This window comes from Emys orbicularis, chromosome 3, assembly GCF_028017835.1.
Source record: "Emys orbicularis isolate rEmyOrb1 chromosome 3, rEmyOrb1.hap1, whole genome shotgun sequence".
Classification (NCBI taxonomy): Eukaryota; Metazoa; Chordata; order Testudines; family Emydidae; genus Emys; species Emys orbicularis.
The window spans coordinates 148,392,727-148,412,856 of NC_088685.1; the positions used below are offsets into that span (position 1 = coordinate 148,392,727).

The window sequence follows — 20,130 nt, forward strand, 5'->3', positions numbered from 1 at the left end:
ACTTTTAAAAGTTACTTCCCTATTCATCTCTCTCCTCTTCTCTGCTTCCCTCTCCCCTATTTATTAACTTTTTTTGTCTCTTCCTCTTCACTCCATAAGTGCCTTGTATGAGGTTTCCAAGAGCAAGGTACCAGTCCTGGTCACAGATGTGTGGCAGTGGAACGAGAGAGGCTTCTAAAGTGAAGCTGTTGTCACTGGCCTGAGTGTCTTCATTGGATCAATAAGAGTGGGACTTCAAAGAACACGATAAGGTGTTGCTTGTTGTTTGAAGCATTACTCCTAATGATCAGCTAAAGCCAACTGGCCCAGTAGCTTTCCATCAGAAACCCTGTTTAAGCTCATCTGGTGTGAGTGTCTGGGTGTGGCAAAAAGAGCGGTTTTTGAAGCCCCACTCAGGTCAAAGCAAGAGGGAGATAGGAATAGAGGAAAGGAGGGGAAATAAAAAGTGATATTTAAAAATAAAAAATAGTTTTTAAACGTTATAATTGTTTTTATTTACTATTTGTGTCTACTTCACACAGTATTTTGGAATTATTTCCTTCCTCCAATTAAATTCAGAGGTCTAATTTTTTTTTTCAATAAACCATTTTATAAGCATGCTAACACACACTATGTATGTTCATCAGCCAGTACAGAAAGAGCAGGTTGATTAAATGTGTAAGTGCTAAGAAGATTTATGGATGCAGGAATTACTCAGGTATTCTGCCTTTTGGAGTAGAAAGACATTTAGTTGCTTAAGTCCTGGTGGGAATGGTTTATTTTACTCCAGAAAATAAATCAGGGTCATGGAAAAATGCTTAATTATTCTCCTGATGTTAGGGAGCAGATTCCATGACGGTTTTCACTTGAGTTTATTTTGCTCATGTGTAAGATGTGAAACAGAAACCAGCTTTATTAAAATAAAAAGGTGCAAATCCAGTTTGAGATTAGAGAGAGAATACAGCCCAATCAGCTTTTTTTTGTTAAAAAAGTCATATTTTTAACCAATGTTAGAACTCTTGGAATGAGTTTCGATTGGCCATTTAAATGCAATTTCTCATCTTTGAGCCCCTTTATCAAGTCCTTGGCATCATAAATTATCTATTTTATTATTAAACATTGTATTCCTTTATTCCATTTCACCAATTTTATTCTATTATATGTTTATTCTTCTGTCAATAATAAAAATATATCCTCAAAAAGAAATTAATTTGGACTACCTAGGATTCAGTTAAGGGGTAAAGTGATTAAAAATGAGATTCAAGGAATAAGCTAAAGATACTTAAATACTTTCATGTTGCACAAGGCTACACATGACATTGTAGTGAGGCAGTTTCCATTTGTTTGGTTTAATGATATAAAACTTTGATGTGGGAAAAGCACTCATTCTGCTCACTGCAGGCATTGGAAATTTCAAATGTTAATAGAAAGTTATTTTTAGTATCTGTTTCTGAGTTCATTCATGCTGAGAAGTTGTACTTATCTTCTGTAATGCAAGTGGGTTGATCTGAAGAAAGTGAACATGCTCCCCTTTTAAATGCCATGAAACATATGGGAACAGGACTATCAATGTCAGGCTATCAAAATAATGTTTTCATAAATGGAATCAAAATCTTCCAGGAAGCATCCCAAATCCACATGATGTTCTTGAGTGTTAAAGTGTTCATGAGGATCTGTATATTAGCAGATATACAGGAATGTGTAAAAAGACAAATATTCAGCCATATGTCTAGTGACTACTGATATACTATACTATGAGCAGGAAAAACTTTAGCTCCTGACTTAAATGATTTTCAGACAGTTGGAGTAAGTTGAGCATGGTGCTCCAAAAATACTGTCCAGCCAATCTACCGGAAATCCAACATCAACATGTGAAAAGTTGAGACTATCCAGACTTAAAACAATTTTCTGAAGTAGTTAGAAACTCACACATCTTCAATTAAGCATTTCATTTTATTAGAAAAGAAAGTGACTGTCTTCACAGTACTACTGCAGTAGCAGCTCTGCCTACTGCTACCCTTGTCCTCCCCACATAGGAACACTGAGACGAATAAAAGCAGTCACCCCAAGCATTCCCAGCTTCTTCATGGAAATTTTCCCATTCTCACAGAGATGTAGCATTTACAGCCAACACTATAGCACTGAACATTAGAATACTGGTACTCCTTAGGAAATTCTGCACTAAAAAATTAAAAATTCTGAGCACAATATTTTAAAATTCCGCAAAATTCTGAAAATTTTATTTGTCAATAAATAAATGTGGAAGCTCCAAGATAGCAGTGGGAAGCACAGGCTACTGGCTGCATGAAGGTGGTTGGGGTTCAGCAGGGGGTCTGGGTTCTGGGGGAGTGGGGCTTGGTGGGGTGGAGGTCCGGGTGCAGTTGGTTGGGCAGTGGGGTTGTGGGGCTCATCAGGGTGGGGGCTGAAGTACGGGAGGGCTCAGCGGGGGTGGTCTTGGCGCAGAGGTGGGGTTCCAGATGCAGAAGGGGTGGGGATTGGTGAGGGAGCCAGGGCTCGAGAGGGGGTCTGGGGCAGGGGGGTGAGGTTTGGCAGGGAGGTTTGGGTATGGGGGGGTCTGGATGCTTGGGGGATGGTCAGATGGGGAGCAGCTCCCCATACAGTGACCTCCTCCCTTCCACAGCTGAGGCGCAAAGGGGGCAGGAAGTGGGGTGTGGGAAAGCATGTGGAGCTTCCTGCAGCCAGGGAGGATTCTGGGGGTGGGTCTGACCTGGCCCCAACTACTCCTAGCAGGGGAAGAACAAGTCTCATCCTTCCCCGCCCCCAGCCCAGCTCGGACTAGTAGCTGAGCCCAACACAGGATAGGAGTCACCTGCTGGGGCATCCCCAGCCCCCTCCCACCCCATGGTGATTTATCTCTGCTGGCTGCTCCGGGCACCCAAACCGACGTGCCTCTGCTGCGGCTTCCCTTTGCTTTTCCACCATTTTCTGTGGGCAAGCAAAGAAATCTGCGGGGGCCATGAATTCTGCACGTACGCAGTAGCACAGAATTCCCCCAGGAGTAAATGCTGGCCATGAACATAGGTCAGGTGAGATATGGTATAATGGATGTGTGCACACCAGGCACAAGAATTTTTCCCTCTTTAAAAAAATAAATAAATAAAAAACCTACAAAATAAAGTGATTACATTGTTGAGAGGAGAAGAGTATCCTCCTTTCCTCCAGAAACCTGACATCTGGACATTTGGATTGCATGCAGGGACAGGGGAAGAAGACAGGGTTTATCCGTGCAACAGTGAGAGACATTTGGTAGAGGACAGGAGGGAAATGAGAGATGTTTGTCTGTATGGTGGAAGGCAGTGAGCTAGTAGTGCTGATGGAGGCTGAGGGAGCAACAGCAATTGCTGCATTTGGTGCAATGGTCTTATGTAAGATACTGTGCTAGAAGCAGGCAGTATAAAAGCATCACATCACGATTTAAAAGCATCAAGTGGAAAGCCTAGATTTAAATAATCCATTTTAAATCAAATTGTACTTCTGTTATTTTCTAAGAAAGGTGCACTCATTCTCTGATAAAAACCATTAAAATACATGGACATACAATAAAATAGAGCCTTTACGCTAGATTTGGTACACAATTTTGCTATCTAGGAGGTATACATTTATATATTTGCTTAAGCAATTATATAGATTAACATTTTCAGATTCATATTAATTGTACATTTTCAGTATGTTGGAAAATGTTGAGTGATATAATGCTTATTTAAAGATGCAGACTCACAGAAATGTAGAGCTGGAAGAGACCCTGAAAGGTCACCGAGTCCAGCCCCCTGTGCTGAGGCAGGACCAAGTAAACCTAGACTATCCCTGACAGGTGTTTATCCAAGCTGTTCTTTTCCTTTACGGGATAATTAACTTTTTGGTCATGATTTGTGTCAAGCTGTATTAGGATGATAATTGGAATTTAAACACACAAAACAGCACATAAAATTTATTTTTATTAACCAGAACAACCTTAAAATGTTTTGGATATATAAATTTAACACATTTCACGTTTACATTTAAATGATATATTAAACATTGGACTAACTGCAATCAGTGAATTAAACTGATTATTTCAGGTCAGCCTAGGAAAATTTTCCAATATGCTTAAGTGAAAATGACTGGAACTTAATTCCCTACTTGCCTAAGACTCTTCAAAATGAGTTACTTAGGCTGACTTATTGTGCCATATTAATAAAGCTTGACCTCAAAAGCTAGAAACAGGGGGACATCTTTCTTTATATAGAAAAGCAGCCTTTAACTCAGTTTTTGATAGAGGCTCATGGATTCAGCACGTTTATTTTTTATTTAGATGTTTTAAGAGAATATAGTAAGTTTTGGCCTCAACATATTTTGTATTAAATTCAGATTTCCTTTAAGCAGATTTATTTTAAAAAAAGATCATTTAAAAAATTAATAATTCTATCTTTTCATAAAAAATGGATTTTTATCCACCTTGATTACAAATCAATTAATATGTGTACTTTTACTGTAACATTATTACGTAATAGGAAGGTAGCCTAGACCTGTTCAAGTCCTGAGAAAAGTTATAAGTTATCACATTACAGAAGCCCCTTTAGCATCGCATCTTATTTTACTGTATTGAAGGTCTACATTTCACTGGCTAACAGGTCTTCACTTGGCGTCCTCCAGTTTTGTACTACCTTTCCTACAGTATTAATTTAATACAAACTGAAATGGTATTAGCTTATTACTAACAACTTACATTCCAATAATAATAAAAGACACATTTTCCATTTTTTAAAATCTAAGTAATGACCATACTGTAGCTTTAAGTGTTTAACTCTTGAGATTTCCTCCCAACATTCCATCTGCACATACTGTGGTAGTCACTTTGGCCAATCTGCTCTTTCTGTAAATTTCTATATTGTTACATTGTTTTAAAGATTTTTTTTAATATAAATTAGTGTGTCCTCTGTGCTTTCCCCTTCTTTTACTCTGAGATCTGGGCATCATTTCCCCTCAAACTGTAGCATGTTTCCTTTCTTTCCTTCTGTGCCTTTCAAAATCCCTCTTTTTCCCTAGTTTGTGGTCTTTACCTCCTTCACCCATGTTCTTTTCCATCCCTTCTCAATCTGTCTTAGAGTTCCCATCAATTTTTCTCTTTTCTTCTTCTCTGTCATTTCCTTTTGCTCTTCTTCCGCATACCCTCTATCACAGCACCCTCCAATCACTTCTTTCTCTACTACTACCACTACCACCTCATATGCCTTCAGGCATTGTCTCCCTCCTGCCCCCAATCACAAGCTTATTCTAGCTTCATAACCTTCCACCAGCTCTCCATACACCATGGATGCGGGGAGGAGATGCAGCTGATTGAAGTCCCCTATTCTTTTCCCCTCTTGGGGAAGTAAACTGTCTGGGACTAATGGGGTGCCTCACTCTGGGTACTCTTTCCTCTGGGCCACTAGAGAGTGAGCTGGGCCATCTAAACTTTGCCCCAGTTCTTCCCACAATTTAGGCAGAAGTGTTTCTGAGCGTATGTCGACACTGCAATTACACACTCGCAGCTGGCCTGTCCCAGCTGACTCGAATTAAGGGGCTATTTAATTGCAGTGTTCGAGTTTGGGACCCTCCCACCCCTCAGGGTCCTAGAACCCAGGCTCCAGCCCAAGCCTAAACATCTACACAAAATTAAATAGCCCCTTAGCCCAAGTCAGCTGGCACGGGCCAGCCGCAGGTTTTTAATTGCAGTGTAGAAAAACTCTGAGAGGCTGATTTGCTTGGGTGTAGGGATTGACAGTATCAAGTCTCTGAAGGCTGAACAAATATTCTGACTAGGACTTGGCTCATCCTGCTTGCCCTTAATCTCAATCACGTACTCAGCACTGGTGCTCTTCAAAAGGTTGAGGAAGCAGACAGGCCGTGCAGCCCATCAGGACTGAAATAAAGGGAGAGAAGCATGGAATACCTCCTGCACTGAAATATATGATATGATGGTTGATCTCCTATGCACATATACCCTACAATCCAAAATATTCACAGGTGGCTAGTCATACACTCTGCCCTGCAAGAGTTCTTCTCGATCCTTTGGTAAAACCCTGACATCCTTCACTTCTAAGAAGAGGCAAACCAGAGGTCTGAGCTGACATCTGCAAACACAGAGTAATTTGAAGAATGCAGAAACAAGCTCAGAGTACTCCACCATGAAATCCTCATATAACTGAGGGTCTATACACAAACTGAACCATAAACATTTGTCATGTTCCACACACATGAAACACCCAGATGCTCAACTCAACTCTTCTCAGCAGTTAGTGACCCTGTGCATTACAAGTGAGATGAGAACATCGCAATTTCTCAGATTGCACATGCAATACCATAATCCTGCAACTACAAGTCTTCTAGAATGACAGATAATTGGTGGATCACCGAACACTCACAGCCAGAAACAGCCTGCAAATGCAAATGTTAACCTTATTCAAGTTTTTGTTGTAGCTGTGCTGGTCCCAGGTATAGAGAGACAACCTCTGTTGGTGAAAGAGACAAGCTTTCGAGCTACACAGAGCTACTCTTTGGGTGACCTGAAAAGCTTGTCTCTTCTACCAACCGAAGTTGGTCCAATAAAAGATATTACCTCACCCACCTTGTGTCTCTATCCTTATTCAAAACAGACCTAGTTCTGTAAGATCAAAGCTTATGGAGAAGAAATCTGAAGGAACAGTTGCACCCCCACTACATGCATAGTTCTCAAAAAGGAGAATTGAGTTGCTGAAGGAGGCAAAACTAAGTATCTGGTGCCACCAACTCTAAGGCCTATCTCCTCTAATGAGCGTCTTCCTAACAGGTATCTTTAAATGTACTAGCTCAGCTCCATCATTCAATCCAATTTACCCATTACATATCTCCCTATCTGGAGCTCTCTTCCATTCAAACTAATAGAAAATGACACTCCACTAATCTCAAGTAAAACAAAAGGAGGGAGAGGGAGCTTAACTCCCACTTTACCTCAAACAAATCATTCACACCTCCCAAACTGAAAGCTACATATGCGGTCAGAACTCACTATTTCTTCAAGGCTGGAACAAAAATGAAAAACTATCATAGGAGAGAGTGGGAGAGAAATAAAGAGGATAAATATAGAAAGGGAGAATAATGTATCTGCCAAACCCAATATCAGTTTTCTACAACAAATAGTCAATTCCATTAGGTTACTACCTCAGAGCAGCAAGGCTGACTTTAAAAGGTACCCCAGCAGCAGCAGCCCTTGCCAACCAGAGGATGTCCTCCTCAGGGCAAGGCTTACTAACTATTTAGAAGTACAAAATAATTTAACAGGTTGGGGTCCCCTCATATGTCCTAATTCCTCATTTAACAGAATAATTTTAATTATAGAATGAAAATGAGTTAATTAAGTAACTTCTCTGCACACATGCCTGAGGCCAGTACAATTATCTACTGGCTGGGATTATTGTGAACTCCCTTTGGCGATTAGGTGCCACATAAAGCAGTTATACTTCAGAAGAAAAGGACACTACCTCTGCTACATTTAAACCACACCTGCTTGTGAAACAAGAGGCCAATCCTAGACAAACAAGGGCCTACCGCTTGTTGGTGATAATACTACCTATGTGAGTACAGAGCTCAGTCACACATTTTTAATTAAAATGATTCAGCATCCTTTTTATTAGTTTAAGCTCTTCAAAGCTACAGTATTTCAGTCAAGAACCAAGGAATAATTTTGCTGAACACCTAAAGTGAGCTTCAGATATTAATGGTAGTAAGTGTGGCAAGAAAAAGACTAAAAAGTTTATTTACAATACTTTCAGCAAAATATTATTTAGTAAACAAAACAGAAGTCAACTTGAAAGGATTAGATTTTTATTGGTAAATGTTGATAAACGTCAATTTCACTGTATACACACTAACCAGGGAAAAAATATTTTCCTAGATAATTGAAATTTACAAACAGGCAAAGAAAGAAAAATTGTGCTTGAGAACTTAAAGTTTGATCTAAGTCTAAAATCTTGACAGTTTGTGTTTTAATGGTTATAAAGCTTTAACTTTTTGAATCTCAATGTCAACTGTCATTAATTGTCCCCCCACCACCACATTGCCTAACATACCATAATTTCCCAAACCTGTGAAAATTTAAATCAATAAAAATTAAAATGAATACTTAAATATCAATCAGTATTATCCATCAAATTTAAAAATAATTAAGTTTGGCAAAGCCTAAGCCTAAGCATTGAACTTTGCTCAATTTGACACATTGTACCACATTTGCAATAGTATTAGAAATATATCAAAAAAGGATTGGCATGAGCATATGGAAGCTACACTGAGAGTATACCCAGAATTTCACATATTTATCCATGTAAACACTAGTGACAAAGTTGGAGAGTTATAACAGTTAAAACTTATCCATGTTCAAAATGTTTTCAGATACTATAAATAAAATCCTCTGCTTACTAGAGATTATACTGTTATAACAGTAAGCACTATCTACCAGAATGCAGAGGCCTCTAATCTATATTAAGGTTTCCAATAAACCAAAGAAAAAGCTGACCCTGGCAGTTGGTATTTTCTCTTAAGCATTTAACAACAGATGTATCACAAATCAGAAGGTTTGATTTCCTAATGTCACCTTCCAACGGAAATAAAATTAAGATTCTCATAAAGAAGCAATACTCTTAGAGAAGCGTGGCTTCCATATTCATCCTTTAAAATTTTAAAATAGAATTGGCTAGAAATATTCAGTCAGTTTGAAGACTAAAAAGTATAAGTTTTCAAATGAACATAAACTAGATTTATAATAATAATAATAATTTGCACTTATACATAAAGATAACATTTGTTGTCTTAGGCACTTACCCAATCATTGCGTTTTCTTTAATCTCAGCCTCTGTACCATTTACCATTGATTCTTGATTTTTGTCATTTTCCCTGTCTGATGCATCACTTGAGAGGCCCAACAAAGCTCGCACTCGTTTTGACTTCACATCCAGTACAGTGTCAGTGTAACCCACCTCCTGCAGATACCTGTATGAACAGAACTCATGCTAGTCTTTCATGCAGATCTCAATAATATACCCTTTTATTTATTGATTTAAATAATTACAAGCTTCTCCCTAAACTCATCTTCAGTACAATGTGTAGCAAAGCATGGTACTGCGCTAATGAAACATGCTAAGAAATTGTTTTGTACCAGCTGCAGAGGGGATCGTCTCTTGCAGTACCAGTCTCTACAGTCACTGAGAAAATCAAAGAGCCTAGCAGTCAGTGTTTATACAATACGTTATTCATTACATTTACCAAAAAAGATGGAAAAGGACTTTAACTTAAAATATCTGCAATTTATTCATACAAATGTCAGTTACATACAACATACCACAACCCGTTTTATTCGTCAAGAGAAGTTCATGGAAATCTAAACCAAACTTTAAAAAAGTAAAACTTAAATTTTGTCCCTTAGATGACCATTAGACAAAGCCTGTAAACACCTATTGTGTCAACTTCCCATTCTGTTACTGTAGCTATAATAGGACAAACATATGATTTTACGATGTAATGTATTTTGTACAGATCTAGTCTTACTTAATCGTTTTATTAATCTTAAATATTCCTGCAGAACGTGCATTTGGCTCGCGTGCATAAGAGGTGAAAGTGCGATCTAGTAAACTGAGCCTGGGATTGGGATGCATGAGTTCTAAAACTGGCTCTACCAATAATATGCTGCATGGTGCTGGGTGAGTCAATCTTTCAGTCTCTTTCCTCATCTGTAAAATAGAGTTAATGTTACTGACCTCACAGGTGTGTTATGAGGATTAATTGGTCAATACTGTAAAGGTCTCTGAGGATGTAAGTGTCATGTATTACATCATTTTAGTAACACACTATGACTATGACAAACTAGGGCATTTGTTTTTCCCCTATTAATACAAGCCACTCCTTGCATTTACAACAACAATTACATCCTCATTGCCGCCAGTCTGGTGGGAGAAAGAGTCAGTGCTGAATTTCTGGCAGTCCCATAAGTTAATTATGCAAAATTAAGTCTGTATTTAATTTAAGCATCAATTTTATAATATATGATGCTGAATCATGTATATAACAGCACAATCTTCTTTATCTATGATTCAGAGAGGGAGATTTGTCCTCAAACCATTGAGTCGTAGCCAAGAAAATATTTGTTTATTTAAAATGTGCCCATCAGAAACTATGGATACACATACAATATATTAAATAATAATCCATTCAACAAAAAAACTGGTCCAGTGCCAAAAGTTATAAGGCCTTTCAAAAAAAAAAACCAAAAAACCCCCCAAAAAACCCCAGACTTTTCTTCTACACAGTTCTGCCCACTCAGGCCTCCCCAACAAAAAAGTATGGAACACAGGTAAGCTTTGCAGCATGACCTGAAAATCACCGGAACCCGATTCTGACAGAATAGGGTATAGGGTTTATGTGGGGACAGACTGGGTCACACAATAGAGGACCTTTCACTGACGTTGCCTTGCAACAAGAACCAGACCATTTAAAGCAAGGGGCTGTTAACTGATAACTGCGGTGAAATCGCATAGTTATGGGGACAGTCACTTGGATAAAATATATAAATTTTGACCCCGTTTCATCAAAGTGCATGCACCTTCCATTACAGCATTTCAAAATCACTGTAGATTACTATTGTATGTTCTCACTGCTGTTACTTTAAATGTATTGCAATAATCACAATAAATAGCAGGAAGATTATTATATGGAGCCAACTCTTGCTCTAAAAAGTTAAATATGTCAAGAACTGAAAACTACAACACAGACGGTGGTGTTCTAGTCCTTTTGGATTGGAAGCTCTTTGAAATTGAAAACAAATTGTGAAAAAGATTTTAGATTTTTGTGAATTTTCTTAAACCAAATTTTAACCCCCCACTACTTTTCTCCATTTTTTTCCTTTTTGCCACTGAAAGCATATGAAAAGTGGCGAGTAGTTTGCCCCCCTCTGACTTTTTACTTTTTCTATTCTGCAACTTATCAAAACTTCTCAAACTTTGGAAAAGTTAGTGACAAAAGGAAAAGTTAACCCAACTCTGCCACCCTTTTCACGAAAGAGAAAAGTCTAATGGAAATCTTTAAGAAAAGCCCAGTGACCCATTCAATTTCCAATCCTGTTTGTATCTAGCTCCCTTGTTTGAACTTTGACACTTACTGTCTCAGCAGCTGTCGCCCTTGTTTCCAGATTAGTTGACTATTTTGTTGGGGCTGAACCTCTGTTTCATTCCCTTCATCTGGAAAAGATTTCATTCAAATCAGGTTTTTTCAGTCTTATTTTTAAAGCTCTTGAAATAAGTGCAGCTCTGCAGTATTACCTATGAGAATATACTATAAAGACTGCCATCAGCATACTACTGTATTCTGAGAACAAGTTATACTTGTCATCAGCACCTTCATATTACCATTATTTCCCAATATGGAACCAGTTAGATGATGGGTTTTAACTCCTTTTCTTCACAAGGATGCGGTCATATGCATATATCTGGAATTCTGTACCAGTGTTTTCTATAGTGATCACATATTTTAAGGTTAATTAGGTTCTTATAAAATGAACAAAATAATTACAAAAAAACCTTATTGGTTCCCACTGCATTTGACACGATATCAATCCTTAAAGTTTACCCAACCAATGTCTAAGATTTGGTCATGGAGACATATCTCAGTCAGGCCTACTTACAGATAACTTAAACTTCAGCCATATTTCGATGATTTGTGGGGAAGGAAAAAAATATTTAGCTGTTTTTGTTTAGACAATATTGGCAGTTTTCTTCCGGCCATGGTTATTTTAATAGTCGTTCAACATATTTTCATCAAATTTTCACCTGAAAATAATCTTTTATTTAAAACCACAACTAAGTTTTTCCTTTAACCCAGATAAAGCTATTATGGCATAAACAAATGTGCTGCTGCCCTGTCAGCTCAGTCTTAAAAATAAATACATATAAAAGTGCCATATGAATGTTAAGTACTATTACTTTGAATCTACAAGCTTGCTCAGGACTAGCAATGAGAAATAATCAGTCATTTAGACATAGATTTTTTCTGAAGACAGCTGAACACAGCTGGATCCATCGTACAATTATCAAAACCTGTGCTAGATAAAAGCCAAGACAATTTTATGCTTCAAGACTGAAGTAAATTCATACTAACTCCTCTTCAGACAGGAAACCTGGAGGTTGTCTATATTAATGTTGAAGTAAAGACATCTCAGAGAGATCTTTGCTTCCCCCCAGAATTGATGACAGATCCATTATCCTTCAGGAAGGAGATTGAAAGAACTTGGACTGCTTGCCAAATGGCACAGAAGAGCTCTTTGAGAATGTCACCTAAATACAGATAAGAGTTGAATCCCTTGATTAGGAGAATTATAACCAGAATTATTAGAACCTCCAAGGTACCACAGAGGGGACAAACAGGATGTATCACTGGAAATAAGCCTCAACATTTTTTCTGACTTGGTCCAAGAGAAGCATGCAGATGTGCATGGATCTATGTGCAATAAAGCAAGAACAACTCGCATGGACTAGAAATAATAGAAAAATCTCCATCCTGAAAGCATATGAAAAACCAGCTTTAGATCCCATATGGTGCAAGAACCTCCATTCTTTTAAGCAGCTACATGTAGGATGTAACAGAATTCAGTATTCTTCCAGTCTGGGTACAAGAGCTGAGTGGCACTATTTTGTAAGAGATGAGAAATAAGATGCCTCAGTTTGTGCTTCATTGTATTTTGCGTAGTTTGGGAAGGGACAAGGGTGTTGTTGAGAATTGTCTTCAGCACCCAGTAAAATAGGGATTTGCCCAGGACTCAGTTAACCAGGACAGTGAATGGCAGGGGTGAAGTGTGCAGAAATGACTTCCATGTAGGCTTTTTTTTTTGGCTGTATGGAAGAATAAAGTTGTGGAATAATTTCTGCTTATTCCTTCCTCCTCTCAATGACTTGTTGCATAATCTGGATCCTGGGGGAAGTCCATTTGGTAAGGTTTATTTTGCTGATCAGAACAAAAGGAATTCCAATTCCTCCTCTTTTGTGGCTCAAAGTCACTCCATTTCTTTATGAGAAGTATTCATCTTCTGGAGGGATAACCCAAGAAAGCTATCCATAGATACACTCTATGGGAGAACTGTTCTGTTCCAAACTTCTGTTCACCATTTGTTATATATTTATTTTCCAGTTGTCACTGGAATTTTATAAAATTCTATAGTATGTACCGCCAACTTTAGTTTACCTCTAACACACGTTTGTTTCAATTTTTTTAGAATCCAAACAAGATCATGAATCAGGAAATGATGTACTAAGTATTTTGAATTCATTGCTATTGCATTACACTGTTATTGTTAATGCACAACAATTCTTCTATTCTTCCAATATAAGATTCTCCAGATGTGTTTTCCACATCTTTCTGTGACTCCAGAACTTTCTTGAATTTTGATCTGAAGAGGAGAGAATAGATATATTCTGCAGCATCCATTTTTTAGTTCAACTCATTTGATGGTCTAATTACAGATATTGAAGAAACAAACTGTACCTATAATATCAGTGTAACAAACTGCATTGGCTAACATTTGTCCTTTGCAACATTAAGCAATCTTTACTATCCTCTGTGTCCACTAAGTTGTTCAACAAACTGTAGCTAAAATTACAGGAGAACTTTATACCATATTTCCCTCACTCTTAAATTCTTACCAGAATCATAGTTTGGAGGCTTCATATCTCCCTGATTCAATTCTGTGCCGTATTTTAATTTGTGGTATTTAGCTCTGAAAAAGAACAGACAAAAGGAACTCTATTAACACATTTAAAGGATGCTTGTAGATTCACAGATACCATAGGTCCCTGTTTTAGAAAGATATTTTTCCATTCTGCCCTCCCCCACCCCCCAAAAAACCTCCGTTCACTTTATTTCAGCAGAACTAAAAGGAAGCTATGTTCTATTTTTCTCCTCAAATTGCTCTCTATAAAGCTTTCAGATACTGGACTGTATTAGTAAGTGAATAATTACATAATCAGAAATACCAATACATAGCAAAAGGAACAGAACATTTTATATATGTAGATATAAGAAAAACATTCTCTCTATATCTATATTTTTACAGAGAATGTTTTTATTTTTCATGGACATATGCTTCTTCCCATTTTCTCTCACTATCGCTCAACTGTCAAATATCTTCTACTCTCTATGGCTAAGTCTACACTACAGATTGCTGCTGGCATTATGTCACGTCGGTCAGTGGTATGAAGAAGTGCAATTCCAGCTGTGCCATCAGAAATCTGTAGCGTACATACAGCTATATTGGCAAAACTGCACTTTTCCCAGTAGAACGTCTTTCTCTCACGGGGGGGGGGGGGGGGGAACAGCTTTGCCAGTATAGCTGCATCCACACTAGAAGCACTTTGCCAGTGTAATATACCCTAATATACCCTAATTCCTAGTGGTAAGGTGCTCCTAACACAGACATACCCATATGTCAACTTAGAATCATCATCTTACAATTCTCATTCCTCCATGGTTAACACACATTTGGGTTCAATCAACTTTACCTAGTTGTATTCTCCCCACTACTTCACTTTCTCCCCAAAGTATTTTTAACACTGTGATGAGATAAGCCTTGAATAGGGTTCTATGATAAGCAGGGCCGGCTCCAGGGTTTTGGCCGCCCCAAGCAGCCAAAAAAAAAAAAAAAAAAAAAAAAAAAAAAGCTGCGATCGCGATCTGTGGCGGCAATTCAGCGGGAGGTCCTTCGCTCCGAGCAGGAGTGAGGGACCATCCGCCGAATTGCTGCCGAATAGCTGGACGTGCTGCCCCTCTTCGGAGTGGCCACCCCAAGCACCTGCTTGCCAGGCTGGTGCCAGGAGCCGGCCCTGATGATAAGGTCTTAAATACCTGTAGCAGTCAGTGGTCTATCAGCCATTTTCAAACTGTGGGTTGGGAGCCAAAAGTTTGTCACAACCCTGTTTTAATGGTGGTCGCCAGGGCTGTGTTAGACTTGCTGGGGCCTAGGGTCGAAGCCCAAGCCCAAGCCCCATCACCCGGGGCCAAAGCCCAAGTGCTTCAGCCCTAGCAGTGGGGCTCAGGCTTCGGCTTTGGCCCCCCTGCACAAGGCGGTGGGGATTGGATTTTGGCTTTGGCCCCCGTCTGGAGTGGCACCACGGCAGGGCTCAGGCTCTGGCCCCACCTCCTGGGGTCATGTAGTAATTTTTGTTGTCAAAAGGGCGTCGCGGTGCAATGAAGTTTGAGAACCCTTGAAATACCACTGCTAAACTTGCTCACTGGGTCATGAGCTAGTTTTTGCAACCGTGGAGACAAATGTTCAGCATATTGAAGTCCTATGCAGACAATCAGTAGAGAGTGTACCATGTGATACGACAGATTGTGTAGCAAAAAAAGGTACAAAAAAACCAGTGGTTGGAATATCTTGCTCTTGCAGGATCAGTATCCAGGGACTCAGACATAGACAAAGTAGTAATGAGTAGCAAAAGTAGTACACATGGATATAGGTTTACAGAAAAAATATGATATTGCATTACATGACATTACCTCTGGAAAAACTGGAGAAACGGTCTGAAGCAAATAGGATGAAATTCAATAAGGACAAATGGAAAGTACTCCATTTAGGAAGGAACAATCAGTGGCACACATACAAAATTGGAAATGACTGCCTAGAAAGGAGTACTGCGGAAAGGGATCTGGGGGTCATAGGGGACCACAAGCTAAATACGAGTCAACAGTAACGCTGTTGCAAAAAAGCAAACATCCTTCTGGGATGTATTAGCAGGAGTGTTGTAAGTAAGACACAAGAAGTAATTCTTCCTCTCTACTCTGCACTGATTAGGCCTCAACTGGAGCATTGTGTCCAATTCTGGGCACCACATTGCAGGAAGGATGTGGACAAATTGGAGAGAATCCAGAGAAGAACGACAAAAATGATTAGAGGTCTAGAAAACATGAACTATAAGGGAAGATTGAAAAAATTGGGTTTGTTTAGTATGAAAAAGAGAAGGCTGAGAGGGGACATGATAATAGTTTTCAAATATGTAAAAGGTTGTTACAAGGAGAAGAAGATTTTTTTTTTTTCTTAACCTCTAAGGATAGGCCAAGAAGAAATGGGCATAAATTGCAGCAAGAGAGGTTTAGGTTGGACATTAGGAAAAACTTCCTAACTGTAGGGGTGGTTAAGAACTGGAATAAATTGCCTAGGGAGGTTGTGGAATGTCCATCAGTGGAGATTTTTAAGAGCAGGTTAGACAAATACCTTTCAGGAATGTTTTAGATAATAGTTAGTCCTGCCATGAGTGCAGGGGATTGGACTAGACCTCTCGAGGTCCCTTCCAGTTCTATGATTCTATGATAAATGTATGAAACTTCATACAACATGTGGTAGATAATTTCCTACTTAAAAAATTGTACTAAACTGAGGCAGAGAGGTTAAATGACACACACCAACTATATGGCAAAATTCAGATCTCATTATTCTGAGTCCTGTACTTCAAACACCAGACCATGCTTCTTCACACAGAGGCAAATTCCTATACTTCACATGATGCAAGCATCAACTAACAAATCCACGCACCTACTCACGTTATGCTAAAATGAGATGGTGACTGATAAGGCAGAGCAGTGTCTCAGGAGAGAAGCTCCATGAGAGGTAAAGGAGGAGTTACCCTTTCCCTTACCATGCACACACTGGTAGCAAGTACACCTCTATCTCGATATAACGCTGTCCTCGGGAGCCAAAAAAATCTTACCACGTTATAGATGAAACCGCGTTATATCGAACTTGGTTTGATCCACGGGAGTGCACAGCCCCCCCCCCCCCCCCCCGGAGCACTGCTTTACCGCGTTATATCCGAATTCGTGTTATATCGGGTCACGTTATAGAGGGGCAGAGGTGTATCACAATTCTTCTAAACAGTGAGTTGTCCAGTGTTGACCCACGTTCCTCTGACCCAAGTTTACAAGACAACACGTGTTCCTGCTTAACATCCTTAATTTAAAATGGGCTAGTATTTTCCTGGAGGTTGAATATTCTTTTTCCTTACTTCCTTTCATTGCCTCCCTCTTTTATTTTTATTTCTTTTTAAATGTAATAGCGCAGATTTATCAAACTAACTAATAGAATTCAACAATGTTCATGAAAAGGAGTAATTCTTGATATTGAGAGATTCTTCCACAGAATATGAGATTACAGTGAATAAATGGATCACTGAAGTCAAACATTGTTTTACAATGACAAAAGAGATCAGAGGGTCTATTTAAAATACTAAGCCTTAGGTTCCAGACAAAATTTGTCCAATCTTTAGGCTGCACTTCTTGGCAAGTCAAAGATATATTTTTGTCTACTTTATACTGGTTAAAGGAGTGAACAGAAAAGAAGTTTTAAGTTTTTCTACAATAATCCCCATTGAGAGAGGAAACTATAAGAGAATTCAATTTAACGTGGTATTAGGCAAGCAATATACAGAAGTCTAATAAATGGATCTAAATGAAGTTAATTAGGGCTGTCAATCGCAGTTAACTGACGCGATTAACAAAAAAATTAATCGCGAGTAATTGCAATTTTTATCGTACTGTCAAACAATAGAATACCAATTGAAATTTATTAAATATTTTGGATGTTTTTCTACATTTTCAAATATACTGATTTCAATTACAACACAGAATACAAAGTGTACACTGCTCAATTTACATTATTTTTTATTACAAATATTTGCCCTGTAAAAATGATAAACAAAAGAAATAGTATTTTTTCAGTTCACCTCAGACAAGTATTGTAGTGCAATCTCTTTATCATGAAAATGCAACTTACAAATGTAGATTTTTTTGTTTGTTTGTTACATAACTGCACTTGGAGAAGTTATGAAGCACTTGGAGGAGAGGAAGGTGATCAGGAACAGTCAACATGGATTCACCAAGGGCAAGTCATGCCTGACCAACCTGATTGCCTTCTATGATGAGATAACTGGTTCTGTGTATATGGGGAAAGCGGTGGATGTGATATATCTTGACTTTAGCAAAGATTTGATACGGTCTCCCACAGTATTCTTGGCAGCAAGAAAAAAAGAAGTATGAACTGGATGACTGGACTATAAGGTGGATAGAAAGCTGGCTAGATTGTTGGGCTCAACGGGTAGTGATCAATGGCTCAATGTCTAGTTGGCAGCTGGTATCAAGCGGAGTGCCCCAGGGGTTGGTCCTGGGGCTGGTTTTGTTCAAAATCTTTACTAATGAGCTGGATGATGGGATGAATTGCACCTTCAGCAAGTTCGCAGATGACACTAAGCTGGGGGGAGAGGTAGATACACTGGAGGGTAGGGATAGTGTCCAGAGTGACACTAGGATTGGGCCAAAAAAATCTGATGAGGTTCAACACTTAGGAAGGAAGAATCCCATGCACGACTACAGGCTGGGGACCAACTGGCTAAGCAGCAGTTCTGCAGAAAAGGACCAGGGGATTACAATGGACGAGAAGCTGGATATGAGTCAGCAGTGTGCCCTTGTTGTCAAGAAGGCCAACAGCATATTGGGCTGTATTAGTAGGAGCATTGCCAGCAGATCGAGGGAAGTAATTATTCCCCTCTATTCGGCACTGGTTAGGCCACATCTGGAGTATTGTGTCCAGTTTTGGTCCCCCCAGTACAGAAGGGATGTGGACAAACTGGAGAGAGTCCAGCGGAGGGCAACAAAAATGTTTATGGGGCTGGGGCACATGACTTACGAGGAGAGGCTGAGGGAACTGGGTTATTTAGTCTGCAGAAGAGAAGAGTGAGGTGGGATTTGATAGCAGCCTTCAACTACCTGAAGGGGGGGTCCAAAAAGGATGGAGCTAGGCTTTTCTCAGTGGTGGCAGATGACAGAACAAGAAGCAATGGTCTCGAGTTGCAGTGGGGGGAGGTCTAGGTTGGATATTAGGAAACACTATTTCACTAGGAGGGTGGTGAAGCATTGGAATGGGTTACTTAGGGTGGTGGTGGAATATCCATGCTTAGAGGTTTTTAAGGCCTGGCTTGACAAAGCCCTGGCTGGGATGATTTAGTTGGCGTTGGTCCTGCTTTGAGCAGGGGATTGGACTAGATGATCTCCTGAGGTCTCTTCCAACCCTAATATTCTATGATTCTATGCACTCGAAAACAAAACAATGTAAAACTTTGGAGCCTACAAGTCCACTCAGTCCTACTTCTTGTTCAGCCAATCGATAAGACAAACAAGTTTGTTTACATTTACGGGAGATAATGTTGCCCACTTCTTATTTACAATGTCACCAGAAAGTGAGAACAGGCGTTCACATGGCACTTTTGTAGCCAGCATTGCAAGGTATTTACGTGCTAGATATGCTAAACATTCGTATGCCCCTTCATGCTTCAGCTGCCATTCCAGAGGACATGCTTCCATGCTGATGACGCTCGTTAAAATATAATGCGTTAATTAAATTTGTGACTGAACTTCTTGGGGGAGAATTATGTGTCTTCTGCTCTGTTTTAATGGCATTCTGCCATGTATTTCATGTTACAGTAGTCTCGTATGATGACTCAGCACATGTTGTTCATTTTAAGAACACTTTCGCTGCAGATTTGACAAAACGCAAAGAAGGTACCAATGTGAGATTTTTAAAGATAGCTACAGCACTCGACCCAAGGTTTAAGAATCTGTAGTGCCTTCCAAAATCTGAGAGGGATGAGGTGTGGAGCATGCTTTCAGAAGTCTTAAAAGAGTAACACTCCGATGCAGAAACTACAGAACCCGAACTACCAAAAAAAATAAATAAATAAAATAAATAAATAAAAATCAACCTTCTGCTGATGGCACCTGACTCAGATGATGAAAACGAACATGCGTCAGTCTGCATTGCTTTGGATTGTTATCGAGCAGAACCTGTCATCAGCCTGGACGAATGTCCTTTGGAATGATGGATGAAGCATGAAGAGACATATGAATCTTTAGCGCATCTGGCATGTAAATATCTGGCAACACCAGCTGCAACAGTGCCATGTGAATGCCTGGTCTCACTTTCACATCTTCATTTATTAATGGACCTACTAACTTGGGCAGGTTCTTCCTCCCACCCCAATATACTTTTAAAAACCCTTCTGATTCCTTTCACATCAAGGTAATTAATTCATTTTCTTCATGGCTCTCACCTTT

The 20,130-nt window shown here is 39.3% G+C and overlaps 1 protein-coding gene across 1 annotated transcript in view; it reads right to left on the bottom strand.

The window, feature by feature from the left end:
- The window catches only part of STRN (striatin), a 96,133-nt gene that overhangs the window by 37,487 nt on the left and 38,516 nt on the right, over positions 1-20,130 (bottom strand). Inside the window, exons 3-5 of the mRNA XM_065400689.1 lie at positions 13,677-13,750; positions 11,144-11,222; positions 8,815-8,982 (exon numbers count right to left, since the gene is read on the bottom strand). Of these exons, the coding sequence (XP_065256761.1) occupies positions 8,815-8,982; positions 11,144-11,222; positions 13,677-13,750 (321 nt within the window). The remainder of the gene's footprint in view (positions 1-8,814; positions 8,983-11,143; positions 11,223-13,676; positions 13,751-20,130) is intronic.